The sequence below is a fragment of the Nestor notabilis genome, unplaced genomic scaffold (assembly GCF_000696875.1).
Source record: "Nestor notabilis isolate BGI_N333 unplaced genomic scaffold, ASM69687v1 scaffold8870, whole genome shotgun sequence".
Classification (NCBI taxonomy): Eukaryota; Metazoa; Chordata; class Aves; order Psittaciformes; family Psittacidae; genus Nestor; species Nestor notabilis.
The window spans coordinates 2,047-23,458 of NW_009910627.1; the positions used below are offsets into that span (position 1 = coordinate 2,047).

General features: G+C 38.0%; 1 protein-coding gene across 1 annotated transcript in view; it reads left to right on the plus strand.

Moving 5' to 3' along the window:
- Nucleotides 1–12,749: 12,749 nt before the first annotated feature.
- The window catches only part of BIRC6 (baculoviral IAP repeat containing 6), a gene marked incomplete at its 3' end in the record, with an annotated part of 95,274 nt that continues 86,611 nt past the window's right edge, over nt 12,750–21,412 (plus strand). Inside the window, exons 1-7 of the mRNA XM_010010978.1 lie at nt 12,750–12,926; nt 15,373–15,510; nt 15,914–16,107; nt 18,022–18,133; nt 19,337–19,419; nt 20,724–20,946; nt 21,053–21,213. Coding sequence (XP_010009280.1) covers nt 16,034–16,107; nt 18,022–18,133; nt 19,337–19,419; nt 20,724–20,946; nt 21,053–21,213 — 653 coding nt within the window. The remainder of the gene's footprint in view (nt 12,927–15,372; nt 15,511–15,913; nt 16,108–18,021; nt 18,134–19,336; nt 19,420–20,723; nt 20,947–21,052; nt 21,214–21,412) is intronic.

The window sequence follows — 21,412 nt, forward strand, 5'->3', positions numbered from 1 at the left end:
CAGGTCAAAGGATATTGTTGCTTCAGGGACTTCTGGTGCTATAACTAAAAATAGAGTTCCTAGGAATTAAAACTGCTTCTCTTGGGAGACTAGACTGCTTGTCCTCCTTGGTAGTGGCGCTGCAGGTCTTTTGCAGTGCCAAAAGATTTCTGTTGGACAGAAATGCTGTTGCTCATTACCCAAGGAAAAACAGTGTAGTAGGCACTTCTTTCTAGAAAGCTGACCAAGAAAAAGGATCCCCATCAAGGGAAAGGGGAAGAAAAGGAAATACCATGAAGCCTTAGTCTTGCTTTTATTTTCTGTCACAGTTCACTGTGGCATTACATTAAGCTCTGAGCTCACTCTTGGTGAAAAGATTGAACCTGTGGAATACTGAATCTGATAGCGCAGTAGAGGCTGCCTTGGTTAGAATGTGAATGCAGATTGCTGTCTTTGGTGTGTAACAGAACAAGACAAAAGAGATTCACAGCGAAAAGGCAGTTCAGTTATAGGTCAGATCCAAACATCAAGATGTGGTCCCTTGTCTGTGTGCTTCAGTTTCTCATGTGAACGTCATCGGTCTGATGTATGTGCTGATCCAGGGATTGTTCTTCTGAGCCCAAACTGTAGGAATCCAGGGAGGATTATGGTTATCAGTACACCACAGTGGATCTTCATCAGATCTCTTTCTTGAAAGTGTATGATGATTTTTAATTTGTTTCCTGTGTGGGCACTGTAGTCCTGTTCAGGAGGGCCAGGTGATCATTTGCAACAGTCCAGAGCATGGTAGTGAATAAGAGCACTGGTAAGGGGAAGATCAGGTGATCCTTTAATATTAATCTTTGTCTTATCTGGTCACGAGGTTGTCCTTTTTATTCTACCAAGGCTGTCGCCTGTACATGGCATTTCAGAGAGCCAGACTGGGAGAGCAAGGACAGTTCTTGAGATTACTGGATATTGTGCATTACTGTGTTTTTGCTACTAGTGGTTAGTCAGGACTAGTTTTGAAACTGTTGTGCAAGTCTGTAAAATACTTTATTTTCCTCTTTAGGCATTTAAATATTTGTGTGCTTTCAGTTTTATTTATGTGCTTTCAGTTTCAAGTTGAATACTGGTAGCCAATGAGCATGGATGAATGATCAATCTCCAAATATAATACCTCAAAAAAACCCAACCCACCAAACAACAAATAAACAACCCCCAAACCCAACACAAACCTAAAAATGAAACAAAAAAGCCAGTCAAGTAAACAAACAAACAAAAACCAACCCAAAGAATCAAAGCAAATTCCAGAATTATCTTGGTGAGACACTGGCACAGGTTGCTCAGGAAAGCTGTGGGTGCCCAATCACTGGTAGTGTTCAAGGCCAGGTTGGATGGGGCTTTGAGCAACCTGGCCTAGTGAAAGGTGTCCCTGCCTATGGCAGTGGGCTTGGAACTATGGTATTTAAGGTCCCTTCCAACTCAAACCAGTCTTATGACTATATGAGTTCCCATAGAAGCTTGGCCAGGAACACAATAAAAAGTGAAAATGTACTGTCGGATGGATAGTGACCATCTTTAATGTTTCTGTAAGTTTTCTTAAATTGATTTGACATGGCAGTAGCTTCAGAGCCTTGTTTGCTAAAATGTTTCACAGCTAAGACCTTCTAAATTGCTATGCAGGCCCTAACAGTAATCAAAATATAGACTTCTGAATCCATTCAAAGGACCTCTTCCCTGTACATGTTCCTGTAGGGGAAACAGTCTGGATTATCACCAGAGGCCCTCAAATGCTGTTACTTCAACAGAAGAATTTAGAAGAAAATACATCCCAGCCCAGAAGGCTCACCTGTGCCAGCAAGTTCAACACCATTGTGTGTCTGTCAGTGTTCCCTTTTCAGAAGTCATTTGTTTTCAAATGGCTTACTTTGAATTATGGAGCATTGGAAATCTATCAAGGGATATCAACTTCTGATCCTTTTGAATCCTTTCCATGGTGTGCAGGAGGCAAAACAAGAAGAGAAGATTCTCTTTTGCAGCTTGGAAGTCATAGAGGGAGTGTACACTTCTAAACATCTCTGGGAAGAAACTGTTGGGATACTCTGCCATCCAATTCTAGGCTTGAATTATTTGATGACATCAGCAGCAGTTTCAACTGTTTCAAGCTCACTCTGGTAATACTGCTCAAGTTGTCACCTTCATGCCTCAAAATTGGGGCAAGTTTCTTCATCTTCTTGACTCTTATTACAATTTGTTCAATTATGAGACAAAAATATTAATAAAGAAGGCTATTGCTATTAATACAGAATTTTCTCCTTGCTTATTTTCTCATTGCGTGGGGAGTATTCTTAGATACCTAGTGATCTGCTACGGCCCACCTTGCCTGTGAGTATACTTGGATGACAATGCTAATCTGGGTGAAATGCTTCTCAAAGAGACCATTCCACTGATTTATGTAATCTTAAGGTCATTCATGAACAGCCTTAAGCACTTGAAAAAACAGAATAGGAGAGCTATTAGACTTGAGTTAAATGTTTTATACCAGTAAGATTCTAGACTGCTGTGCGCTCCATTTGTCTGCTAGCTTCATCAGAGTGTGGCCGATACCCCCTTCTTACTTGCTAGGCATCTTGTCAGACTGTCAAGATGCTGTTAATTGATATTTCCAGGCTCTCTGAGAAGCACATCTGGATTATCTTCTGCAGAAGCTGAAAGAGAGTGAAAATAGAGATCTCTTCTTTTCACATGCCTTTAAAGGGGCGTTTGCATTACTATGTTTATTGCAGGCACCCAGAAGTAACAACAGGCAGCGATGCGGGCATATGTTATGTTGCCAGGCAAGATAGCACATTTTTCATTTTATAGACAGATTATTCATATATGGACTGATGGATTCATGGTAACAGTAGCACTGTATTAATAAAGGTCGCAGAACGCTTTGATGTTAGAGAACCAGAAAAATTCCTAGGCCTCTGCAAATGGACTTAGAAAAAGATTTGCAGGAAGATGTGCCTTTAAATGCTTCTTACTGATCCAAAGAAGAATTACTGTGCTCTGAGTCAGGGATTTGAACTTTGACTTCCTGCCCTATTCCGTCTCACAGGTAGTTAAGATACTTCTTACTGATATGAAGAATCCTCGGGGAAAACCTTATTTTGAACCTCAGTCTGGATTGTGGTCCAGCTTTGGTCAAGGCGGCTTTTAATATGCCTATGTGATAGACTGTTCAGCTCAGCTTACTGATGTTGCATAGTGCATTATAGAAAATGTATAAGAAATTTGACAGAAATGTGTTCTGGCAGAGATAATTAGTTCATGTCCAGAACCTTACAAAAGAAAGCAGATAAACCTCTTTTGGAATTGAAGTAATGGAAACATGGAGGAGGTTTCGCTTTGGATTTCCCAGACTAATGATCTTTAGAATTCCTGATCTTGGTGATCAGTGGTTTGGATCTAGTATAATCTCTTGTCCTATAATTGGTCCTTTCTAGCAGCCCACCATAATGTTATCTTGCTCAGTAGAACCTCTTTCTCAGTCTTTAGTTACATTGTGTACAACAATATTTTTATGGTTGCTGTTGCATTGGTATCCATAACTTGAACCTAGGTGAAATGCAACATGTAGGATTTTATAAGACAGAATATTAAGAAAATCTTTCCTAGCCTGAAGATTCAGCTTATTTCTTTCAAGCTTTTAATAATGAGTATGTCTGATTTTTGGTATGGTGTTGATCTGTTATTTCAGGCATTCTTCCCAAGTTACTTTCAAATCATTGTAAATATAAATTTAAAATTGAAAGGATTCTTTAATTCTCCCTGAACAATGTAACATCTTTCAAAAATACTTCTTAGGCTGTCTTGGAGATGGAGATAAGGCTTACAACCATGTCGACAACTTCTGAGCATATCAGTCTGTCGCAGGTGATGTTACGAGACAGCTTGTTGCGTGTTACCTGTTCCACTGGGATCAGTAACTGCTCACCTTTTTTTTATTTTTATTTTTAAATAAAAAATTTACACATGGATCAGTTCACTTTCCTGGTGGTTCTCAAGCGGTGCCACAGTATTGCTTTCTGCTGTTAGAAAGCTGTCCTTTAAATAGTTAATGTTCTCTTAACTGCAGTGACTGCTTGCAGTCACAAAATGAATGCTCATCTCTGAGTGAATGGTTCAAGAAAGAACAGCTGTTGCCTTCAGTTCTTCCATTTGTGAAGTACTTGTGGACACCAAAACTTGCAGCTTCTTCTGGTTTCTATGGAGTCAAATATTGGATTGTGTATTGGCCCAGTTCCTTTGCTGCCTTGTCTTTGGGAAGAGTACGAAGATTTGATAAGGATCCTGTGCACACTGCTAGTCAAAAAGTAGACAGGAATTCTGGTATATGCAAAATATTTATTTTGCAGATTTGCATGTATGCTAGGGGAAAGATCACAGACCAGGATTTTGCACAAAAGACGGGGGAGAAAAAACCAGAAAAAAAACAGCTTTTGTTTTACGGCCTAGTCTAAAAGCGTAAAGTTATGGAAATAATAACTTATATGTCACATAAATGTATAAACTTTTATGTTTAAAATTTCCTTGAGGTATTTGCTAGGGCTGTTCAGTGTGTGTTTTATTGTCATTTTTTTTAATGTGTAACTTAGGAGGGAATTTGCTTATCAGTTAAGTAGTCGTCAGAATTATTAACATTAGTGAAAACATATCCAGTCCCCAGTGCTGGTTAATTAGAAGGCTCGCGCAGCATACAGTCTATTGGCAGTTCTTCAGTCCCCCATGTAGTTCTTGGAGGGAAAACTGTTTGATCCACTGCATTTTCCTGACGTGGCTGTGTGCGAAGCAATCAGGATCTTATGTGAGCATTTGGCAGCTGTAGAAGAGGAACTGCTGGGCAACAGGGTAGAGAGGCTCATGAAAAACTCCTTATGGAAAAGGAAGAGCTCAGAGGGTGGGGGATGAGACTGAGAACTGTGATGGAGTGGCTGGATGACAATGGGAAAAGGATTAGAAGCGGTTAGGGAAGTAGGAAGCTGGGCAGATGGCAGTGAAGGCTGGGAAACTGCGAATTGTTTTGTTGGAGGGCAAGAAGGCACTGTGGTTATTGTGGAGAAATACAGTGATAGATTTAGTTAACCTGTCTTGAACAGGATTTACGTTGTGATGTAAACCATGACATGCAACGCTGCGTGATAGACTTCTTTTTAATAGTGGTTTTTTTCTTGTCCATTTTTTTTATAGCTTTTGTAAGTCAGAATTACAAGATCAGCATTTTTCAACAAATAATCTTAGATTCCCTCTCCATTCAAGACAGAGAAAGGAAAAGTCCTTACTCTGAACTTTTGGAGGAGCCTACTTCCCACTACCTGTAGAAGGAGCCTGGCAAGACCAGTCTTACCAGGCTTAAGTTAGCTTTACTGAATGTCGCCTTTCAGTGACAGAACTAAAGTTAAATACATGTAGTCACTATTTTCAAGTATTCCTATGCTGCAAATAGGTGTCTTAAACATACAAGGTCCTTCAATTTTGCCAGCTTCACTGAAGTATTTGAAAAGGCATCCTAAAGAATAGCTTCACTTTTGAATTTCACTTAAACATCAATAGATCCAGTCTGCTCTGCTTCAGCTTTCTTAGTAGGAGCAGTTATTAGGAGAATGTGTTAATGCAGTTGGTTAATTTGAAGTACTTGAAAGAATTCAGTGGAGTTGGAGCCTGGTGCACTGGACTCTGACTCGTAGTGACAGAATGAGATCGTGGACTTGTGCTCAAGATAGCCAAATGCTCAGTAGTTATCACGTAAGAAGAGAAGTTGTGAAGAATGCAACTGAGAATATGAGTCCATTTCAACCCCTGATGTGTGCAGTTTTGATATTTCCATCTCAAAAAGAGTATATCGGAAGTAGAATCTTAAGGTGTGGGATGCCTTTGTATGTGAGACAGTATTCAACCTGAAAAGGTGATTAGCAGTGGAGAGGTAAGAGAGTGACAGAGGCTTGCAAAATTCTGGATGTGTGAAAAATGTACATAGGGAGTTGATTGTCTCTACTAGCACAAGAGCTGAGGGCATCAAAAGACATAACTGTAAGAAATAGTAAAATACAGAGCTCCTGGCTGTAGAACACTGTGGATACTAGGTGTTCGTGGAATTACAACAGTGTTAGACAAGCTGATGGAAGAACAACCAATCACTTTTGGCTCAGAAGGTCCCTGGGCACAAATCAGGGGCCGAGAGTGATACAGGAAAGTACCATTGTATGCACACCTTTAAATTCTTCACTAACCACTTGGTTTAGACCTTAGTGTTGGACAAAATGTGGCGTTATGCACATTTTCCTCCAGTATGCTTGCTTCTGTTTTCCGTGTTGTATTTCCTTAAAAGTAATGCCAGAAAGAGAATGATAATAACTCAGCCATATAACATAGCTGTAGAGGTACTGGTATAGTAATGGAAGACTGCTGTTAGATTTCCTCATAAACCGTTTTTCTGCAGACTAAACAAGCCCAGTTATCTTAGTCTTCATGTGTTGTATGCTCCAGCCTTCTAACTGTTGCCACCTAGACAGTTGGTCCCCAGCTTCTGTTGATGTATGTGGTTATATTCCATACCAGGTGTAGGATGTTGCATTTATCTTTGTTGAACTTAGTAGAAGCACAGTATGGTTTGGGTTGGAATGGACCTTAGAGATCAACTAGTTCCAACTCCACCCGCCATGAGCAGGGACACCTTCCGTTAGACCAGGTTGCTCAGAGCCACGTCCAACCTGGCCTTGAACACTGCCAGGGATGGGGCAGCCACAGCTTCTCTGGGCAACTAGATCCAGTGCCTCACCAGTCTTGCAGTAAAGAATTTCTTCCTTATGTCTAATATAAATCTATTCTCTTTCAGAATAAAGACATTATCTCTTGTCCTATCACTACATGCTTCTGTAAAAAATCCCTCTCCAGCTTTCTTGTAGGCCCTCCTCAGGTACTTCAGGAGGTTTGTGTCAAGCCATTTCTCTGGCTTTTTGAGAACCTTTTAAAGGGCAGCCCTGCCATTTGCTGCATCAGTTGTTCTCAGTTGCCTCCCATTTGGCATCATCCAGGGTCTTGCTAAAGGTGTAGACTATCCCATCATCCAAGTCATTGATAGTTAAGCCATACTAATCTTTGCTGAATGCCACTCATAACTGGCTGCCATGTAGGTGTTGAATCCTTAATTACTGACCCTGTACATGACAACCTAGCCTGTTTTTCACTTGCCTTGTAGCCCACCCGTTTGCTTTTGAGAACTTGCTCCTTCTCCCAGCTTGATGTTTTGAAAGATCCTTGTAATATTTGGTGGGGGCGAGCTAAACCATTTCCTGCCAAACAAACTGTGGAGTTTAAAAAGTGCCGTAACTGGAGATGTTTTCTCCTGTTACAGAGACTGCAGGATACATGATGGGTGAGCTCAGGTGCTCTAGCCACTTTAGTGGCAAAAAGAGGAACTGATGTTAAGATTTCATCTGGAAAAGGTTCTTTGTTGTGAAATGCTGTGACGGGAGTTGCTCTTGTGGAACGGGAAGTTCCTGTTACTGAGCTGTGAAGTATTCTTTGCCTGTCTCTGTTTCTGGGTGGATGCTGTGTAATTTCTGTCTGCAATTTGTGAAAGACAACTTTGAAAATTTTTAATCATACTTTTTCACTTTGAGGAAGTTTTGAAGAAGACACTGTCCTCTGTGAGATTTTTACAGGAAAATTGCAGGGACTTAAATTTTCACAATTTACCTGAGCTTGCAGAAAGGATTGTAGTATACCTTGTGAAATATTCATAATTTGTTCTCAGGATAATAGTATAAAGCTCTGTGAGCAATTGCGTTCTGTATGACATACAAGGCAGCAGTAATGTTAGATACATGGAGATCTGAAACCACATGAAGAGCGTGGGCACAAAGAGCTCACCAGTGTCTTCAAAAAAAAATAGAGTAGAGGAGGACCCTATGCCTGCAAAGCTAGTCGGATATGAACTGCCTTGATCTCAGTGGGGTTTTGTTTATGTTCTGAAACCTTTTAAGTGTTAATCTTAGCTTCTAGTAGTTGCTTGATCAGATACATCAAGTTAATATTCATGTATCAGTCTCCAATGCTTTGGCCCAGAAAACACATCTTCCTACTCTAATGAGGATTGTTAAACAAGCTGTCATATAATGAACTGCTACTGAAACAATTCTGTCCTGTTTGTTGCTAAAGGAAAAGATAAACTGTAGATCACATTCTTGATTAACTAAATGCCATTTTGGCAAATAAGGGAGTCTGAAGGCGCTTTGTGATGTTAAGCTGAGTACTTCTTCATCCTCTATCATTCTTGCTGTTTGGAGAATGTTTTTAGTTTTATTTCATGTTGCAGTTCTGAATGTGGTTTTGCTTTATTCAGTCATTTTAGACTGCTTTGCAGTGTATGTGGCACATGAAGGTGTGTGTATATAGCAGAAACTAAAAGAGAAAACGTTGCTTTTGTATAGCTGGTTTAAAGCCATCTACATCATTCATTTAAAATAGCAACTTGAACTTGTTTTCATCCAATAGATTCCCTTCCATCCTTTCCTCAAGTTGGAGAATCCTTTTCTTTTGGAAAGGAGGGACCCATGGGCTTCATGGTGGCTGCTCTGCTGAGGTGATGTCTAGAGCAAATAAGGGGCTAGGCCCAGACCTGGAAGATAAAAGTGTACTGCTGAAGTTCCCACTGAGGATGTAGGTGAGGAGGAACAAGAGACGATCTGTAATGGATAAATTCAATAATGATGAGCAGTCATGGCTTGGTTTGGTCACCCCTTAGCCATCTTTTCATTACTGTGTTCCCAAATGTTCGTAACCACCATGGCTTGGTTTCCTTTGGGAGCCACTGGTGTAAAACAGTGTAAAGACAACTTTATCCTTTTTAAACCAGACTTGCAGTGGTTTGGTTTTTTGTCCTCTTTTATGCGAAAATACTACCCACTGCAAGTTAATCCATAGTTATGTAGTACTAGTTTTCTGTAGTACTAGTCCAGAATAGTTTCCTGCAAATACAGCAAGTTAAGCCAGCAAGTTAAACATTAAAACTTTTTTTTTTTTTTTCTTTTTGCACTGTAGAACTTCCTCAAACTGCAAGGGTTCTGGTATGCTTGCCTTGGCATATCTTATTGTGTGCCACTTGGGTAGCATACAGGAAGATGTTACACTTGCTAACTGGATTTTTCAGTTGGTTTTATGAATAGGTGAAATGGTAGCAATTAGGAAAGGTACCTGCCTCACAGCAAATGAGGACAACTGATACATACATTTTTTTTAATCCCAGGTACATCTGAAAAATGTGTGGAAGTAGCTGAGCAATATTCTGTCAGGAAGCATTTTTATCTCCAGTCGAAAGGATGGTTTTGCTGTCTGCTGACCTGGCTTCTGGAAGGAGAATTTCACACAGCATATTACCAGGAGTGATAATAGTGCCTAAACTGGAAGCTTTACACCCACACTTCACAATAGAAGGAGAGGAGCGGGAATAAATTTTTAATTCTAACAGTAAATTGTAAAGACTTCTGCAGCTGTACCATTCCCTTCTCTCGAGTTTTTGGATTCTCATGCCTTTAAATAGCTTGATGTTCAAATCTAATGATACAGACTTAGTAGGATAGATAGGGCTTTTGATTTCCCAAAACTTTATCCATTTAGATTCCCATGGTTGCAGTATTTTCAAATGAGTACTGAGGTATTGTTTGGATATTCTAGTTTAAATGAGAAGTGCAAAGAGTGGGCTCAGTGCACTTAATGTGTGCACGTGTTTTGCTGAGCTGATGGGATTTCTGTTTCTCAAAAATGTTACTTTAATTCTTAATTTAAAGACCTAATTGTATTCGTAGATTGAGTTTATGGATGTTCCTTTAGATATTTGATTGATCTTGGATCTTAGCATTATGGCACTAGTGCTGTGATGCATGTGTTTACAAGGATCACTTCATAGCTGTAGATAAAAGTATTAGTTTAGTGTAATTTAGAAACAGTTTTTGGTTTTGCATACTGTGCATTGGGAGTTCCTTGTCAAGAGAATTACTGACTTTATGATATGTTTTAGTGCCATTCCTGGCTAGCAGTTTTCAAGGTGAATGAACTTTGCTCAATTTTAGAAAAGATCAAAGGTGTTACTATCAGCATTAACCTACATCTCTTCATGATGGTGGCCATGCATACTCAGGTGACAACCACTTTCTCTTAGCTTTAGCCTCAAAGCTTTAAAGCTTATCTGTATCAGAGAAACGGAGACAAGCTTTTCGTTCTACTTCTTGACATGAAAGGCTAAATCTCTAATTAGTTTGGTTCATCTCACTGCCTGCAGATAGGCACAATAGATGCTGCTTAGACTGTTACATATTCTCTGAATAAGTTTGTTTTCTGTAATACTTTTTGTAGGTCAGTTTTTGGTCACAGGAAATTGCTGATCTCTGTTTTGTATTGTTCGAACAATGAAGGTGGAGGGGAATGTTCCTTTTCTCAAATTCTTCATTGCAATCTGTTGTTTATTTGCTTTTAATTTTCAGGTTGCTAGCTCTAAGGTTGTTATAGATGTTGTACCATGATGTAGTATGCTATTGGGCTTCCACTTCCAGCATGCAAGCAGCCTGCTGGGTTTCCTTATAGGAACTGACAGAAGGCTTAACGACTTCTTTGTGAGTTGTTTTGGTTTTAATCCTAGATAGATAACTGGAGATATTGGGAGAAGCCATGATCCATTTGTGCCAAGATTTAAAAGCAAAATTGTTAAAAACTTTGAATGGCTTTTTTTCCTCCCATAAATGAAAGCTGAAGGAATTAGGGATAAAATGAGGATGAAGTTGGGTTTTGATGATCTGGCTTAGGTCATTTAGTGAGTTTACGTGAAAGTTTTAAATAGTGATTTGTGAAGATGCAGATCACTACTTACTTCTAGTAAACTTAGCCAGGCTGGGCAGGCGGGACATAATGTAGTAGTGCCAGTAGGTTTTTCAAAGTATATAGGTCAGAGTCCTTTGGCACATTGTAAAATGTTGATCCTGAGTTAGAAAGGAACTTTCTGCCAATGCTTTGAGGGTGATTAAACTTTTCTAGGCATTTCTTCTACAGCGGTGACTTCTTCTATACTGGTGACTTGTAAAGTTTTTAGTTTCCTGGTTCTCAACCCATTGTTCTAATCATATGGCCAGCCACCTGTGAACTAGTTTATGACTAGTAGTAGAACCGTCTTGAAATGTGTTTTCTGAACATTGTTGAAACCAATACTTCTAAAGATGTTAAAAATTATATTTTCTTTTTTTCTTTTTTTTTTTTTTTTTAATCAAAACTGTTGTTTTGGGTGGTTTTTGGTTGTTTTTTTTGTTGGTTTTTTTTTTTTTCTGTAGAGTGACTTACTTCCTTGCTGCAGCTGTGTTGTCTGTATAAAGTCGTGTGTGAGGAACTCCAATGTATTGGCAAAAATACAGTTTGGAACTACTAGATTTGCCATTCAGAGGACCTTTTTATGTTGAGCTAGGGCTAACAACTTGACAACTATCAAGTGATTCCAGGCCTCTTGAAGTGTTTCTGAAAAAAGTTGGGAACATTCACAGCAGTGATTACAATTGCAATGTACTTCATGCAGGCAAGGGCTTATGTCATATTTTGAGAGTCTGTGAGTCATTGTTTCCAAAGTTTTGGTAAGAAGGGCAGCTGACAACTATTCTTGATCTGAGTTTTCAAGAGAGGATACCGCAAATGCAGTGTAGTCAGCTTGATATACCCTATATTTGGAGAAGTGTTAATTTCCACTTAACTATTATCAAAGTGTGTAGATGGCAGATTTAAGTGGCTGTCTTTATCTGGATGCTTTATCTGTATGTCAGCTACCTTAGTGGTGGCTTTTAATTATTCATAATAAAGCCAGTATCCAGTGCCTGCAGAAAGAGGAGAACAGAGGCTCAACTTGATTAATGCAGCATTTAATGAAACTTCTGTTCCAGTGCAACAAGAAGAGATCTGTGTTGATGATCCCGCGATTTCAGCTTTGCACTTTGGATGATGTGTCCATTTACTTAAAACGTATGTGTAGTCAGCTTCTATAGCAATAGCTTAGACTTCCCATGAATTAAAGCAATTTGCCTTCTACACAGATAGCATATTACATGGATTTAGTTTTGCAATCCATCCAGCCTTAGACATATAACAACGAGCAACATTAAACATCTTTGGGGATAATATCCATTGCCACAGTCTTCCTTCACCCCCCACCAAACTCCTCTAACCTGTAACTGATATCCTGTGTGTGGCACTGGGCAGAAATAGGCTGCATTAGTGTCTGAAGGAACATGTGTAGCACTGGCACATGTTATATGCTGTACTTAGTTTTTGAGTGTTGTTTTGATTGATGAAATGGCGTTAATCAGCCTTAATGGTAGTTTAGCAATTTTGTTGTAATTTTCATGCTGATTTGTGCAATTTAATTCTTATTATTGGTTGTCAGCTAACATCAAGTACACCAGGGATCTACATTAGGCTTGAAAACACTAGTTTAGGCCTCCTGGTAGGAGGAGGACTTGAATGATGGCTTTCACTATGGGAATAAAAATAGTTGTAATTATTGATGGGATGTATACATTTTGGTTGTTTGTTTTTTAATGTAGGAAATGCAGTTTGGTGACAGGTGTGGTACCTAAAATGATAGGTTTTGATCACTCAAGTAAAGACTTTGCTGAAGTATTACATTAATTTCTGGAACAGGTATTAGAGGTCTTTTATAAAAGCTGTTTTCTAATCAGATCTTGTTTTTTGCCTTTCCCTTTGTAGCTAAACCAGGTGGACGGGTAAAATGTCAGTATATTTCTGCTGTGGATAAAGTGATCTTTGTGGATGATTATGCAGTAGGATGTAGGAAAGATCTCAATGGCATCTTACTATTAGACACAGCTCTGCAAACGCCTGTTTCAAAACAAGATGACGTGGTTCAGCTTGAATTGCCAGTTACAGAGGTAAGATGTGTGGGGAGGCGGGGGAAAGAGGATGTAAATAACACTGTCAGAAACACTGAAACAAGACGTTTGACCCTGGGTTTCTAGTGTGATACTAACAGCATGTAATGGAAAGGTTTCTTTTTTATTACCTGTCACAAGGCAATAGCTTTTTGCAGTTATCTGTATCTCTAGCAAATAAGAGCGTGCCTCAGTCATGAGTACATTATTTTAGATGGAAGAACTTTTTAGTGACCAGAAATCAAGACTCATTTCCAGAGCTAAGTATGGAATCATGTGTACTTCTAAAGTCAGTCTGGGCTGCTAGGCATCCTTGAGGTGTTTGTTTGTTTGTTTTAGGCTTTCAGGGGGAAAGAAGATAAATAAAATCAGGTAATATGGTGTTGCTGCATGTGAAGAATTAATGCTGGAATCTGAACTTTTCTAGCCAGGTCAGTTGGCCTAATGGAAGACTTTTTCTCTGCAAAAAAAAAAAAAGCCTCCATTTTATGTCTGGACTATTGCAGCTGTAATGTGATCGCTTCTGATTTGGGGCAATATAAGCAAGCACTTGTTACCACTTAAGAGAGTCCAGCGTACATGTTTTTGCTTGGAGTGTAATGCTTTGGATTTCATTGCACTGGTTTACCTTTGGTGTTGGTTTAAAATATTTATGTGCTCTTGGAGTATTGGATAGTAAGTAGGTGCTTATTATGAGCTAAGAATGTGTGTGTAAGGTTTTTAACTACTTGTCTTGAGTAGGAGTAACAGCAATAAAATGTTGCTTCATAGAGGTTTCCAAGGAAAGCTTTCCAGGTTCCTCAAGCTCTCTGCCATTGGTGTCACTTTTACATCTTTTGTGGGTAACTACAAAATCTTGGGGTGCGTGGCCGAGTATGAAGAGACTGAGAGAAGTCGGTATTTCCTTTCATAAGTTTTGCTGTCATCAATTTGCAGTGTAACATGTTTCAATACAGCCTGTAAGTTTGTGTCAGTTTTAGCTAAAGATTCTTTGGTTCTAAAGAGTTTACAGACCATTATCTCAAGGTTAAAATAGAGCACTTCTCTGTAAAGGTCCTTCCTGTTGGGGGAAGAGGGGAGAAGGAAAATATTGTAGTTCAGTAGGAACGGATTTGGGGAGTTCATGGTCAAATCAGTGAGGTGGGAGGAAGAACATTTGCAGTCTTCAGTTCTTTTAATTTTAAACAGGAGATACCCAGACCTCAGGAAATTTTAGTAAATATGAAACAAGTATCATACAAATGCATCAGTCCACCTCTTTCGTCATAGGAAAGCAAGAGCTTCTATATTCTGTTAGTCTCTAGAACTTTCCTGCAAACTTTTACACTTAAGTAGTCTTTTTGTGTGATTGATCTGCTGATAATGCAGTGTATCTTCATGCATTTGAATTGGCAGCATTGGCAAGTTATGATGCAGCCTCTGTGCAGTTTTTACTTCCGCATAGAACACTGTAAATTTATGAACTTCCACAATCTCTCTGTTTTTCTTCTGTCATCTGCAAGATTTGAGAAGTATGAGGTGCCACAAAAATTGTAATTGTCTTTATATTGAAATCTGAGAAACAGATACAACCTTCGCAAGGGGACTGATTCATCTTATTTCTGTCTGTCTTCCCCTGAACTCCCCAAGGACAAGGATGTAACCACGTGGCCATTGCCCTTGGGAAATACTTCCTTATGTATGTAACTTGAAAGATTTCGTGTAACATTTTTCAGATGTTAGCCAACCTAACAAAAGATACAGAATACTCTGTGCTTTTGCACCTTTAAATCTTACCTGGCAACATGAAGTTAGCAGACAAGCTAGAAACAGATGGGACTTGGAAGAAAATAAGTCTATATATGTTCTTGTCTAGATGCCTTATTTGTGAGTTTTAAGGATTTCTAGATCCTGAACTAGCCTGTTTTTTCTTGTCTAACTTTTCAGCTTCATTATACTAGCATTGTAAGTAATTTATCTCTAATTTTGTTGCAGTGTAGGGTTTTTTTCATTATCATTTACTATTTTTAGGATCCAGAGCTACTCAGAAATATCAAGGCTTCGTTCTTGCTCTCACTGTTTGTCCCTAAAGCTGAATTAATCCTTTATGAAGGGAAAACATTGGGCAATAGATGTCTTTTTTTTTTCTTTTTTTTTCTTGACTTTAGTATTTGTTGTGTTTTAATTGTTTGTATGACTGACACGTTTAATGTTTGGTAATACTGCCCTTGAGGGAAGTTGCTGTAATTACTGTCACTATTGCTGAATTTTATCCATTAGTTGGCCTACAAAGTAAAATTTGGAACTGCTTATTCAACTCTAGGTCTTTTATGGGAATTATGCTGATATAATATATGGTAAAGTAGGATATGCCAAATTACATTTCCCAGAGCAATGAAACGGGTGTAATTCTTGTCTGTAGTTATTCAGTGTGGGTGCTAACTTTTCTTGCATATATGCATTTTAGGCTCAGCAGCTGTTATCTGCTTGCATAGAAAAAGTAGATGTTTCTAGCACAGAGGGATATGACTTATTCATCACACAACTGAAGGATGGTTTAAAAAATACCTCACATGAAACAGCAGCAAATCATAAAGTTGCAAAGGTAAGAATTTGTCTCTGTACTGCCTAGCATGGATTTCCAAGTCTAATTTGTTTGGCTGTCATTGAAGCAAACAAAATGCTTGACTTAGTGTGGTGGATTTTGATTGAAGAGGATAGAATGTATTATGTGTTCCTTAGTTCCTCTGAAGTTTCGCTTGTTAAAGGAACAAACAAGGTTAATTTCTTGATGATAAATCCAACTAATAAACCCAACCAAGCTTAAAATCTGGAGTTACTGACTTTGCTTGCATTATGTTTGTGTAGCTTTTGTGTGTCTGTCCTTGTATTGTGTCTTGAAATCAAGGTGTGCATTTGTTTTTGCTTATGACACTTTTGTGATCTCTTTGATTTTTAGATGTTAAAACTTTTAAATATAAAGTAGGTGCTTTTTATTCTTGTTCTAGTGGGCAACGGTTACGTTCCACCTTCCTCATCATGTCTTGAAGTCTGTCGCCAGTGCCATTGTAAATGAACTCAAGAAGATAAATCAAAATATTGCTGCCTTACCTGTAGCATCCTCTGTGATGGATAGGTTATCTTACCTCTTGCCCAGCGCTCGACCAGAACTTGGTGTGGGACCCGGTCGATCTGTGGACAGGTATATTAAGACAAAATAAGTGATGAATTTAACCCCTTACTTATATCAGAATAAGATCTTAGATGATGTTAATTTATTTGCCAAAGGAATTAGTCCTATTCTGTATTTTCTTGCTCTTGCACATGACAGTAATGAACTGTTTAATGCACATTGTGCCGGACAGATCACTAAACTTAGAGAAACTTTCATGGGTGCCACAAGACTTCTTTGTTTGGTTACTGTCTTCATTGCCAGGCAAATTGAGTGCACTTTTCTCTTAATCCCTACATATACTTTCAAAAAGGTAACAACTGGAGCCCTGAATACAGATCCCTAGGTGGTATTGTAACACATTAATGTGATATGCTCACCTAGGCTTTACTTTTCCGCATGTTTGATTATAGGCTTTATCTGAACAGTCAAGTGTGTATAACTAGTTAATTACATTATTGGCTTTACTTAAACTGGAACTGAGACCTTACTGAGACTGCGATGTTGACATGTTCAGAAACTGCATAGCTTTAAGAGCATACGTATGCTTCTTTGAATGTAAAGAGAGCACTCGTTTGTCTACCAAAGATAAAGCATACATACTATGCTGCATCATGAAATCAGTTCTTTCATATAAGAAAAAGTTATGCCTATGTTTTGTGGTTTAGAAGTTTAGGAAGTTGTTACCTGTGCAGAGTATATATATGCTATTTATGAACTCTCTAGTCAGCTGCTGTGTGTTTGGGATCAGAGAAGATTTTGCCTCAAACTGTTGCTTCATCTCTTTCTGATCCAAGTAATAATGTGCACACAAGTGAGTAACCCATTATTTTAATCTACATAAGCCGAGACTAGTTAGAATACTAATGCATCTTCTAAGTCTATAATTCCATCTAGTAAGTTTCTATAGAAATATTATTTTGTAAACTTACTATAATTTCTTACAGCTCAAAAAATTTTATAAGATTTAATTTCATCTCATATTTCCCCTCCCCAAGTCTATCTGTACCTTGCTGTATTGTATTTTTGATTAGAGCTTTCCAAGATCTGTCTCTTTAAAATGGTATAACATCAAGTTAACACAGCCCTTATGTGGATGTTGCAGGACTAGTTTACTTCCTTGGTAGGAAATGTTTAATATATCTGTTCTCTTATAACACAGAAAAAATCTCCTGAAACTAAGTGACAGAAACAAGAAGTGAGGCACTTTTCTATCTAGCAGCACTAGTTCTTGGGATGATACTGGAGAAAAAACTTCCATCAAGAAAAAGGAAAAGCTGATAGTTGTTTCTTATGTGCTATTTCAGATGAGGGACATGCACTGGGTAAAGGTGGAAGAGGTGCTTCTTTTCTCTGTGGATGTTGAGTTGCAGAGGAATTCATATCTTGTGACTTAATAGTTTATAATTTTTAAGTATTATACTATCAGTGAGTGACAAATCTTGTGGGGTTGGTACCATGTATTCAGTTCAGCCTAAAATATCACTTTGGAGTGTTTTCAAATATGCATATTCCTATCTGTTCAACTAATAATGCCAAATTTCTACAGTAGTTGCCGTGTTTAAAAAAACCAAACAACATCTCTCTAGCAGTTCTGTTGGGCTAGATTCTGCACCTTCACAAAGTGCAGAGTAGCTTCGTATGTGATGCTTCTCTTCAGTTAGACCAAATAGGCTGCCTAGAAGCTTGTTGTATTTATCTTGCTTTTAAAACCTGTAAGTTGTTGTATTGCTTTTGGTCTTCTGTGGAGAATGTACCTTAGGCACCAAAGTGAAAGAACTTTAACTTTTCTGTAATAGTTATAACTTGTACTTAAAATTGTCATAATCAACAATCTGTGGTATTTCTAATGGTTACTAGAGCATTGAAAATACCTGATAAATAGTTTACTTTTTTTATTCTAAGTGGCAGTTTTAGGTAATGTAGACTTTTTTACTTTTGTAGGTCATTGATGTATAGTGAAGCTAACAGACGAGAGACATTCACTTCATGGCCTCATGTGGGTTATAGGTGGGCACAGCCAGATCCTATGGCTCAAGCTGGGTTCTATCACCAGGTAAAAAAGTTCAGTTGTTCATAATAGTGTTTGTTCTCTAGGTGAGGGTTTGGCGAGCAAGGAGAAAAGGTTTCATGTTTTTTCCGTGCTTTGAGGTTGCTTCCGTTTTACAAATCACAGAAAATAGTGTTCTGAACTTCAGCGTATAAAACACTTCTAAGTATTAAATTGATCTGAGTTAAACAACAGTAATAATGATGAAGCTGGTTGTTACATTGAGTCTCTCTCCTTGTTAGACTATTGAGTAAATATCTTTATCTTTTATAAGTATTATAAGGAAAGCAAAAAAGCAATAAGCTTGACATCAGAGTTCTTCAACCATACTTTTCTAGTGGGACTTCAAATGTTCTGTAATAAACAACAATCCTAGATCACATTACTAAATTATTAAGCTTAGTGAATAAATACAACCTCAACGTTTCATTCCACTACTTTTGCTTATTTTTCATTCTCTGAAATTATTTCTACTATGAAGAATTATTTATCTTAGGGATTTAAATAATGATGGCTAGGCAGGGCATATCATTTGACATCAATATTGTCTGCTTCGTTATGTCAACTACAAAGCCACATAGGTGCAAATGGAGAAAGTTTTTGGAAAATTTCTTAAGCTTGTTTAGGAGGAAAACCACGGAATTTCTATGTCAGAATTGCATCTGCATATTCTCAAGTATATCTCTGTTACTTGAAATGTCATGAAAATGCTAGATTTGAAGAAAATGGAAATTTCCGTTCTTTTTCCTTGTCACTTCAGCAAGTAGCAACTGTTCTTTGCAGAGAAGTGATAGAAAATGCTTTATATTCCAGCAGATTGAAGGCATAGTAGGAAATACTTGTTTAACCTGTGTTTATCCAAGCATGCAGTGGCTATTCTGAGGTTCTACATTTTTTGAACCTCGTGAACTTTTTCCAAATTACAAAAAAACCTTACCAGTAATGATGAGTTCTGTTCTGTCTGTGTGGTTTTTAGCAAGTGGCTTGCACATGTGTTGGTTCTGAATCTCTTCTGTACTAATGCAGTATATTTATTTATTTACTTATTTTTAAAAGTTAAATACTGCCGCTTTATAGTTGTAATTTGTGGCCTTATGTACTTTTGATGTGGTGCTTTGCTATGCCACTAGAAGATGACTTGATCACCTGGTTCAAGTGTTTTGTAATACATAGGTATATACATTTCAAATGCTGCTGCTTATTTTACAGCCTGCTTCATCAGGAGATGACAGAGCCATGTGTTTTACCTGTAGTGTGTGTTTGGTATGTTGGGAGCCTACAGATGAACCTTGGTAAGTTTGATGTTTTGTGCTGGAGTGGTTAGAAATCTTTGGAGGACAAAGAGAACCATTATCTTGATGGGATTTCTGGTGAGTTTAGGGAGCATCACTGACAAAAATGGATTTCCAGAATGATTCCATGGGACAAATCACAAAATAATTCCCTTTACTATGTCAAATTTTTGTATAATACTAAACCAAATCGATTGTAGTTAGTTTTATTTCTTATTTCCGATTTGCTATTTCATTTCTAATTGTTCCATGGCAAAGATGGCAGACAACATTTCTTTTGGAATCTAAACTAAATCTTCTGTATGATTGGGACTAGAACACATCTTTAAGTTCTTAAACTGCAATTGCGATGCAGTGCGTATTTGCCTTTTACATGAAGTTGCAAGATTCTTTACTAGTTTCCTGAATTAGCTAAAATTGTGCATAGTGATAGAAATGCAGTGCCTTATAGTGATTTTAACAGGGTTCTTAACGTACTTTTTGTCTTTTTTATCTGGTAATTTATAATCGTTATTCGAATACATCATATTCTTGACTTGCTGGAAACTTTCCTTTGTAATATTTTCTTAATCTTGTCTCCTCCTTTCCCTTGTTAGTTTCCAGACATTTTGTAGTAGTGTAATTGCTTTGCCATGTCTCTGCGTATATTGAGATGAAGAGGTTTTTCCATGTTTCTTGGTCAATTTGTTATTCAGGATGGTTTTCAATTTTGATTTTTGTAAATGTGGATGTAGAACTAAAGACAGGACATTGCTTTATCTTGTTAAGGTTACTTATAATAATCATAGAATCACAGAATGGTTTGGGTTGGAAGGGACCTTTAAAGGTTATCTAGACCAACCCCCTGCAATGAGCCAGGGCCGTCTGCAGCTAGACCAGTTTGATCAGTGCCCTGTCCAATCTAGCCTTGAGTGTTTCCAGGGATGGTGTCTCATAGCACTGGAATTCTAATGTATGTTCTGTAGAATTTAATCTGGGTTTTTCTTCATGAGGAAATGATGGGCTACTTCCTACAGAACAATTATATTTTAAAATGGACTAAGTAAGAGCACTGTGTGTAGACTCCTCCCATTTGAATATCAATATCTATTAAGTGATCAAAGGCTTTAATACCAGTCGTGCTATTGAGAAACAGCAGGGAAAGCTGTGTTAGTAGCTTCATAACTCCTCTCTTGTATGGTTGACTGCAGTACAGTTCAAACAGTTCAGTTTCAGCTTCACTTCAAGGGCTGAGTTTATATATGACGTGTGTATTCTTCACAGTAAGAAACCAATGTTTGCTGTGTTTGTTTTTAATATTAAAGGTCCGAGCATGAGAGACATTCCCCTAACTGCCCATTTGTCAAGGGTGAGCACACTCAGAATGTACCTCTTTCAGTCACACTGGCAACAAGTCCAGCACAATTTCCCTGCACAGATGGCACTGACAGAATAGCCTGTTTTGGATCTGGAAGTTGCCCTCATTTTCTAGCTGCTGCAACAAAACGAGGAAAGATCTGCATATGGGATGTTTCCAAACTTATGAAGGTACATAATATAAACAACTAGTTTTTATTAAATACTTACCCTAATTACAGTTAAGTATATCTTGATTCAAATCAAAGACCTCTTCTGTGTTTTTGTTATTTCTCAGGTCCACTTAAAATTTGAGATCAATGCATATGATCCAGCTATTGTGCAGCAACTTATGTTATCAGGAGAACAGAGCTCAGGGGTTGACTCAAGGAGACCAACACTAGCATGGCTAGAAGATTCATCTAGTTGCTCAGATATACCAAAATTAGAAGGAGACAGGTATGCTGATCTACAAAATTAGAAATATGAAATGTTGCTGTGTAAGTGGTAAATGCTGTTTAGTTAGATCATGCTTTGTGAAACATAAGATTGGCAAGATAGTTTTATTTTCATGGAGATATTTCTTTTTAACCACTGTGTATATGTACACAATTCAACAGTTAAAACCCAGTAATCTAAAAGCCAGTGCCATTTTATT